Source organism: Sinocyclocheilus anshuiensis, unplaced genomic scaffold (assembly GCF_001515605.1).
Source record: "Sinocyclocheilus anshuiensis isolate Anshui unplaced genomic scaffold, SAMN03320099.WGS_v1.1 scaffold1671, whole genome shotgun sequence".
NCBI lineage: Eukaryota > Metazoa > Chordata > Actinopteri > Cypriniformes > Cyprinidae > Sinocyclocheilus > Sinocyclocheilus anshuiensis.
This window is the reverse complement of record NW_015549701.1, coordinates 265,251-274,254: the sequence shown is the minus strand read 5'-3', so window position 1 is coordinate 274,254 and position 9,004 is coordinate 265,251. Positions and strand designations below refer to the sequence as shown.

Below are 9,004 nucleotides of genomic sequence, written 5' to 3'. Positions count from 1 at the left end.
GACACACAGACACACACACAGACACAGACACAGACACACACACAGACAGACACAGACACACACACAGACAGACACACAGACACAGAGACACACTCACACACTTGTATTTGTGGTTTACGGGGACTCTCCATAGGCGTAATGGTTTTTATACTGTACAGACCGTATATTCTATTGCCCTACACCAACCCTACCCCTAAACCTACCCCTCACAGGAAACTGCTGGCAATTTTTGAATTTCATAAAACACCGTTTTGTATGTTTTTTAAGCCTTTTGTTTTACGGGGACACAGGAAGTGTCCTCATAAACCATGTTTACGTTGTAGTACCCATGTCATTATACACATTTGTGTCCTCATAAACCATATATACCTGTACACAGACACAGACACAGACACACACACACAGACACTCACACAGACAGACTCACACAGACACAGACACAGACACAGACACACACACACAGACACTCACACAGACAGACTCACACAGACACAGACACAGACACAGACACACACACACACACACTCACACTCACACTCACACTCACACTCACCTGCAGGGGTTGGTGGTGAAGACGGAGAACGGCACACGCTGTCTAAACTCCTCTGTGATGTGCTCAGCCAGTGGAGGTCTGTCAGCAGAAACAGCTTTACACTTAAAGAGTATTCAGTCATTCAAGGAGCATGAAGACGGTTCTAGTACATCATTTACTGAAACACTGCTCCTAACGTTATACCTGGGTAAAACCGTGCCGGGCCCAGGGTCTTCTGGTCCGGGAACAAACACAAAACGACTGCTGCAAAAACACGTTTCAGAGGAGTCAGTGAAGTCCATGACACTGTGTCGAGCCGTGATTCAGAAACTGCCATCAGAAAAATAAAACCTAAGCTTAATTATGTAAATTCAAATGTCTTACCTGTTATGAATGCTGGGATACTCACAAATGAGATCAGCAAGTGCTTTGAAAGACTCTGAAAACAACATCGAGAACAATTAGTTTAGCTTTTAAACATGATGAGCATGAGCAGTTCTTCAGAGACGTCAAACCTTTGAGTGTTCGGAGCTGGTGTCTGCCGTACGGAGCTGAAGAGAAGTTCCCACAGAAGATGAAGCAGGTGGGCGGCATGGCAGAGTAGCCTGAAACCATTCAGCATTTCAGTCAATCACACGCATACTAATTCATGAAGGCATGATGGGTGTGATTATTCAAAGATAAGCCCCCACTGTTCCTTTTATAATTATCAAGAGATGCTATCAAATGGAAGCAGCCTTTTCTGTTTTGAAGCCAATAAGAAAGCAGGTCAGTAATCTCCATGTTACGAAGAGATATAAATAGATCTGATAACCGAATCTTTAAATGTAATTATTCACCACACCATTATTCTGCATGTTGTCAAGAGATGAACACACGCTCTGATCTGTGATGAGACGCATGAGGAAAAACAGACAGTCGACGAGCACAAGGACCTATTTGAAGCCTGGAGATAATAACTTGTTGCTGTCAAAATTCAAACACGACTGCAGATTTAGTTTCCCTTCGCTTTAGCAGAGTGACTGTCGTAGCTCACATTATTTATTATTATTCATGTGACTACTATTAGTCAGGATCGTATAATAGTCAATTTGTGATGCTGACTAGTTGTTAAAAGTATAGTTCACCCAAAAAAGAAAATTCTGTCATTAATTACTCACCTTCATGTCGTTCCAAACCCGTGAGACCTTTGTTCATCTTCTGAACACAAATTAAGATATTTCTGATGAACTCCGAGATTTTTCTGAGCCTGCATAGACAGCAAGGGAACTGAAACGTTCAGGGGCCAGAAAGGCAGTAAGGACATCATTAAAATAGTCCATGTGACATCAGTGGTTCAACCGTATTTATATAAAGCTACAAGAATACTCTTTGTGCACAAAGAAAACAAAAATAACGACTATTCAACGATTTCTTCTCTTGCGGGTCAGACTCCGCCGCACGTTCAGGAGAGTATCACGACACATGCGTGTTCTACGTCAGAACGCCGGCGTCAGCAGCATCACACGCATGGTGTTCAGAAGATGAATGGGTTTGGAATGACATGAGGGTGAGTAATTAATGACAGAATTTTCATTTTTGGGTGAACTATCCCTTTAATATTCTTAGCAGTGGCGCATTTAATTACAAATGCCTTTGTAAAATGATTGAGAGCAGGTTTTTCAATAACCAATGCTGATATCAATATCTAGAAAGCAGGATGATGTAATGCTTATACACACAGAATTAAATACAAAGATTTTGCTGGAAAAACAAGTGGTTAGTTTTACCACTAATTACAACGAGAATCATAATCAATGCTGTTCATCATTCTGAATTATGGACTGATCATGTTATTAGCTGTTGCTCTTTCAAGTCCTTTTAAAGTCCTGTGTTACATGTTCTGTTCGGTCTTAAATACAGTGACTTGTAAATGTAGACCACCAGACGTGGGTGACTGTGCTTCATCTGGAAGTGTGTTTATGCTCATGTTTAAGTCCAGAGCTTGTTCTCGGTGTTAGAATCGTATCTGAGCACAATCTGAGAGCTGTAGGCAATCAGCTGAGCAAACAGGATTTTCAGATAAACACTTATGATGAGCAGACACTGACTGTATCTGCACACATCTCGTAAATGTCATATTTTGTTTGACGGTACCAGAACTATTTTGCAGCACATGAGGACTATATTAAAAGATGATGTTCACCATATGATCTGTATCAGCAGATTTGGGAGCACAAACTAAAACACGCAAGAGAATCACTGGACCTGAGAACATGGTTTGGATCTTCTCCAGAACCTCCACACGGTCCAGCCACACGTCTGACATGATCACAAACATGGCGTCCTCGTTCTCCTCCTCCAGCTGCTTCAGTTTGGCCGATGCTTTGACCGCAGTGCTGGACGGCCCGCCAAAGAAGTTTATATTGCCGTAATAAGCCCTGGACACAGACAAGAAAACTCCATGTGGATGCAGAACTATGCCAGCGACACAGTCCATACTACAGTCAACAGAAGCTAACGCACACCTGGTGAAAGAAGAGGGTTCTGTGGGTGGGAACCCAAAAGCGTTGACGTGAAACACTGAATCCTCGTACCATCCTGTGAACACAGACAGATCATGTGATTACAGAGATCCACGATCCATGGAAAGAGCAGAACAGCAGAGAGAACGAGACTCACCTTCAGCCAGAACGAAGCAGGACTCGGTGTAAAGACCGCTGTGGAACTGGTATGAAGAGTGTTAAAGAACAAACGGAGAACCTTCTCTAAGACAGCAGCACAAGTGTGTCATGATAAACACGGGAAGGATATTGCCTTTGACATGTTGAGCTGCACTGCACCGCTGGGGTCCTCCAGGTAGAACTTGCCCTGAAAGTAGAGTGAGTATGAGCAGACACACGACACAAAAACCCTGGAGTGAGTTTCTGAAAGTCTGAGTGTCTGTGTTTTCTCTCTCAAAGTTCAGTGCTAGACTGCTCTATCAGACGCAGAACCTCAATAACAGACTGATGCTTCAGTCAAGACCATAGAGTTTAGTAAAGACGCGTCTCTACCAATGTCCAGCCACTAATGAGCTGCCCCTAACAATCAGACAATTCAAATATATTTATATTTGTTGTCATTTTGGCTGCATCTGAAATGGCTCATACCCTTGAAATTATCTGAGAAGGTAAAGCGAATGCACTAGAAAACCACTCATTATTCCGTGGACGGAGCAAGAACATCATGTAAGTGTTTAAACTACTCATGCTCACGATAAACTCTTTAACTTACTGCTATAACCTAGGGACAAGTGTTGCAAATTAGCTTCGGCTACAAGCACTATGGTGTTTGACGGTACCAGAACTATTTTGCAGCACATGAGGACTATATTAAAAGATGATGTTCACCATATGATCTGTATCAGCAGATTTGGGAGCACAAACTAAAACACGCAAGAGAATCACTGGACCTGAGAACATGGTTTGGATCTTCTCCAGAACCTCCACACGGTCCAGCCACACGTCTGACATGATCACAAACATGGCGTCCTCGTTCTCCTCCTCCAGCTGCTTCAGTTTGGCCGATGCTTTGACCGCAGTGCTGGACGGCCCGCCAAAGAAGTTTATATTGCCGTAATAAGCCCTGGACACAGACAAGAAAACTCCATGTGGATGCAGAACTATGCCAGCGACACAGTCCATACTACAGTCAACAGAAGCTAACGCACACCTGGTGAAAGAAGAGGGTTCTGTGGGTGGGAACCCAAAAGCGTTGACGTGAAACACTGAATCCTCGTACCATCCTGTGAACACAGACAGATCATGTGATTACAGAGATCCACGATCCATGGAAAGAGCAGAACAGCAGAGAGAACGAGACTCACCTTCAGCCAGAACGAAGCAGGACTCGGTGTAAAGACCGCTGTGGAACTGGTATGAAGAGTGTTAAAGAACAAACGGAGAACCTTCTCTAAGACAGCAGCACAAGTGTGTCATGATAAACACGGGAAGGATATTGCCTTTGACATGTTGAGCTGCACTGCACCGCTGGGGTCCTCCAGGTAGAACTTGCCCTGAAAGTAGAGTGAGTATGAGCAGACACACGACACAAAAACCCTGGAGTGAGTTTCTGAAAGTCTGAGTGTCTGTGTTTTCTCTCTCAAAGTTCAGTGCTAGACTGCTCTATCAGACGCAGAACCTCAATAACAGACTGATGCTTCAGTCAAGACCATAGAGTTTAGTAAAGACGCGTCTCTACCAATGTCCAGCCACTAATGAGCTGCCCCTAACAATCAGACAATTCAAATATATTTATATTTGTTGTCATTTTGGCTGCATCTGAAATGGCTCATACCCTTGAAATTATCTGAGAAGGTAAAGCGAATGCACTAGAAAACCACTCATTATTCCGTGGACGGAGCAAGAACATCATGTAAGTGTTTAAACTACTCATGCTCACGATAAACTCTTTAACTTACTGCTATAACCTAGGGACAAGTGTTGCAAATTAGCTTCGGCTACAAGCACTATGGTACATGCATGGGATGATTGTTTTTACATTTTCATCTATGTTTATTGTATCTGTCCCTAACAAATAAAACATTAAATAAATAAAACTGAATGTATGAAGCAAACTTTCTGAAATATTCACAAAATTAACACTGAAACACTGACATACGAATGTGCGGTTACCTGTTAATCAGATGCATGTGAAAGCTGTGTTCATTTTTATAGCAACAGCAGGATCCCGGACACCTTTTCTTTCAGAATCAACATTGGCTCAATTAATTTTAATAATAATATGAAGTGATCATTATGTATACGTGCTCTGATGTTGACTATTCTACTTTGGACAGAGTAAAGGTAAAGTTAAGTCTCTATTAAACCGCCTCCTTGACGTCATTAGTTACCTTTAACTCCTAACAGAATTCATTAACTGAAGTCAATATGGACTAAAAACCTGAATATACGACCAGTGAACGAGTGACGGCTGGATGTTTCTTCACAAGGAATCATTCTAATTCCTTCCTCATTTCATCTGCCAACATCCCCTCGATCTGCTGAGACCAGCTGACGACACCCTTAACTAACCCACAACAAGCCCTTGACTAACCCGAACCACAAACAGCTGAACAGAAATGAGCATGAACGTGAAAAGTGAAGGAATACCTCTTTAAGCTGCGTGATCATGCCGAGAACAATCACTTCTCCCACTTTAGCTGTGCTGCCCAGAAGAGCCTCCACCGTCTTCAGCTGTAAAACAGTCACAGATCATCAGCACCGACTGAAAATAGTCTGCCTGCCCTTTAACCGTCTCAACAGTGAGGTTTGCTCATTTTCACCTGGAATTTGTTTCTCCCTTCATCTGGAGCTGAACCAATAACAGGAGGAGTGAAGAGTTCATGTCTGTGTGTTCTCTGGAAAACGAATGATGATTAAATAACGATAACCCTGTTTACACCTGCTGTTAACATGCGTCTCAGAAGTGCTCTGTGATTTCAGGACTACATACACCTTATTTTAATCACTGCAAAATTTCTGTCACTGCATGAAAACCCTTGCTATCCATGATGCATTAAGATATTATAAACATTATGAATTTCTGTTGAGCTGCTTTGAAACAATAGGCTTCATTCATGAAACCCGAGCAGAATGACAGATGTTAACACCTCAACTTGCACAAGCATTCACAAGTACACATGATTTAGGAAGGAAATAAATATCGGTCGCGATCGTTCGAAAGCAAAGACAAAGTGACTTGCCTGCTGTAAGATGGTGTATCTCTCTCTGAAGAGCTCGGCTTTATCTCTGGACTGACCGCAGAGTTTAGGGACCGGATGATTCGTCATGCTGATGCTGAAAAAGAATAAACACTGATCTCAAAACTTCATATTCCTGTAGATGGACAACATCTTGAAGTTCACACACAAACACAGCAGACGAGACACACCAGTGTTGATATTGTTAACGTTTTTACTCAGACACAAGTCACATTCACTTGATTATTATTATTTATTGAATTATTCCTCACGGTACGAATTTCTTTCTTTCTGTGCTGAAGATGAATCGAGGCACGTCAAAGGCTCCAATGATGTTGAAAACATTGTCGCTGTGAGTAAAGAAGGTGAATGTCAGAGACAGAAGCACAAACAGTGTGTGTCAGTTCAGATGTTAATGAGATTCTCACATGGTTTCATCACACGCCTGACTGCAGTCCTGGACCGCCGCCTCCACCACCGACAGCTCCACCATACTGGACCCCACTGAGACACAGAACATCACCATCATCATCATCTTCATCATCATCATCCTCCTCCTCCTCATCACCATCATCATAACAATAACAAACAATCATCATCATCCTCCTCCTCCTCCTCATCACCATCATCATAACAATAACAAACAATCATCATCATCCTCCTCCTCCTCCTCATCACCATCATCATAACAATAACAATCATCATCATCATCATCATCAGTGTGGTAAATTACCGTCCAGAAAAACTGTACAGACAGACAGTAAAGTAAGCTAAAGTAAGGTAAAGTAAAGTAAGATAAAGTAGGGTAAAGTAAAGCATACGCGGTTGTTTCTCGACAGCATCCAGGATCCGCTCCAGAACCTCCTCCAGATCCGCTTCAGTGACGGACTCCAGAACCCGCAGCAGCACGCGGCTGGACTCCCTGAAACCGACACAAACCCTTTAACACTCATTACTGCAGATTAAACCTAGTAAATGAAGATAACTGCTGTAACGAGTGAGTGTCACATACGGTCGCAGGATTAATCCCCGCATTTTAAATCCCGCGCTCACTTTCAGCTTCACTCTGCGCGCGTCCATCTTCATCTGCTCCCGCCAAACAAGCGCTTCCGCTTCCGTTCCAACAAGTTCGTAAACATCTAGCACCTTTCAAAATAAAAGCCGTGTTTACTTCCTCCGCTACACTTGGGTTTCTCTATATTAACAGTCTGTTTTGTTTGTAGTAGCTTCGTTTCGTATAAAACCGTTTCTAAAAGAATAAGGGGATGAAATAAAACTCGAGAGAGAAAGCGCTTTCTCGCGCGCGCTCCCGTGTATCAGCTCATAATAATATTAATATTAATATTAATATCAGCACTGTTAATAATATTGATAACCGAGATGAGTGCAGAGCAGCCGGTGGCTCGGGAGAGGAGCGGACACACGGCGGCGGACAGTATCTGTATGTCTGGGGCGGTTATGTGGTAATAACAATAACAATCAGGCCAAAACATACATTTTTCGCATATTTCATGAAACAGTAGTTTAATATGGACCAATGCTCAAATGAGGACATTTAACAGATCAGGTTTAATAACACTTTCTTCTGTCATCAGTGTTGTAAACTAAACAAATAAAAGTGACTGTATTTCTCTTCAGTCGGTGGCAGATCATGAAGTTTTTCTTCCAAATGAGAGCTCTGGTTGTACTACTTACAAAATGGGTTGTGGTAAGTGAAAGTGACGTGACATGTGGCCAAGTATGGTGACCTTTAACACTAATTCCATACTCGGAATTAGTGCTCTGCATTTATCCACCAGATCATCAAAGACTTCACAGGACACCCCTCACGTGTTATTATACACACTGGAACTAATGACCTTCACTCACTGCGCAACAATACTGCTGATGCTGTGAGGAAAATGGCAGAAATCACCAGCAAAAAGTTCCCAGAGTCCCGAATCATAATTTCCACACTTCTCCCACGATGCAACACACCACCACACATCATCTACAGCATTAATGCTGAAATGTCCCATGGATGTTCTTCGCTCCCTAATGTACACCTGGCCCACCACCACAACATCGGTCTCCAACATCTGTATGATGGACTTCACCTCCATAAAGATGCAGTACGTGTTTTTGCAAAAACCCTAAAGGATGCAGCCCTAGGCCGCAGACCATCATCACCAAGGCACCTGTTACCGACTCCAGACCCTACCGGCCCATTCACCCCTACATGCCCAGACATCCCCCTCCGACCCCGGTGAAGAAAGACATCGCCTGGACAAGGATCCCACATCATCCACCACACCCACCTATAGCTCCTCACGGTGCTGTAAACATACAGTCACCAACTTCACAACCACCTGCTGACAATCAATCCCCCATAAGAAAGAAGAAACCAAAAGCCACCCCACACCAAGAGAAGCCCCCACGGCTGAGAGCACAGAGCTACGCTGAAGCTGCAGCCCGGCCCCCTGCTGCACCCAGCACTTCCACACCTGCCAGCGAACTGAGCCAGATCAGAGAGATGCTGCAGACACTGTGCAACCAGCTCCTGAACAGATAAGGACAATATGCACAAACACAGTGCGCTAAGATTAACAAAAAAATTAATAAAAATACACTATTGTAAATTGTTTACCATATACTGTACATTCTCACAAGTTATTTTCTCTCTGTCTTACAAAATAGGATTATCTTTAATAATACTAATGCGTTCATTTCATATAAATTGTTGGAATATTCAGAGTCTTCATTCTTCCACT

The 9,004-nt window shown here is 42.9% G+C and overlaps 1 protein-coding gene and 1 long non-coding RNA gene across 3 annotated transcripts in view; one reads left to right on the top strand and one right to left on the bottom strand.

Annotated features, from left to right (window-relative positions):
- The window catches only part of pole2 (polymerase (DNA directed), epsilon 2), a 9,728-nt gene extending 2,200 nt beyond the window's left edge, over positions 1-7,528 (bottom strand). Inside the window, exons 1-15 of the mRNA XM_016449887.1 lie at positions 7,267-7,528; positions 7,076-7,176; positions 6,683-6,758; positions 6,527-6,604; positions 6,258-6,351; positions 5,838-5,912; positions 5,665-5,748; positions 4,512-4,568; positions 4,380-4,428; positions 4,226-4,298; positions 3,966-4,138; positions 1,048-1,137; positions 917-971; positions 737-796; positions 554-631 (exon numbers count right to left, since the gene is read on the bottom strand). Coding sequence (XP_016305373.1) covers positions 554-631; positions 737-796; positions 917-971; positions 1,048-1,137; positions 3,966-4,138; positions 4,226-4,298; positions 4,380-4,428; positions 4,512-4,568; positions 5,665-5,748; positions 5,838-5,912; positions 6,258-6,351; positions 6,527-6,604; positions 6,683-6,758; positions 7,076-7,176; positions 7,267-7,340 — 1,217 coding nt within the window. The 5' untranslated portion in view covers positions 7,341-7,528. The remainder of the gene's footprint in view (positions 1-553; positions 632-736; positions 797-916; positions 972-1,047; positions 1,138-3,965; positions 4,139-4,225; positions 4,299-4,379; positions 4,429-4,511; positions 4,569-5,664; positions 5,749-5,837; positions 5,913-6,257; positions 6,352-6,526; positions 6,605-6,682; positions 6,759-7,075; positions 7,177-7,266) is intronic.
- Positions 1-9,004, top strand: part of LOC107660565 (uncharacterized) — a 17,875-nt gene that overhangs the window by 3,717 nt on the left and 5,154 nt on the right. Inside the window, exons 1-2 of one of the 2 annotated variants that reach the window (XR_001631016.1) lie at positions 7,601-7,717; positions 7,893-7,962. The exons of the other annotated variant lie outside the window; for it this stretch is intronic. This is a non-coding gene — a long non-coding RNA (uncharacterized LOC107660565). Of the gene's footprint in view, positions 1-7,600; positions 7,718-7,892; positions 7,963-9,004 lie in introns of those variants that run through there. 2 annotated transcript variants of the gene reach the window in all.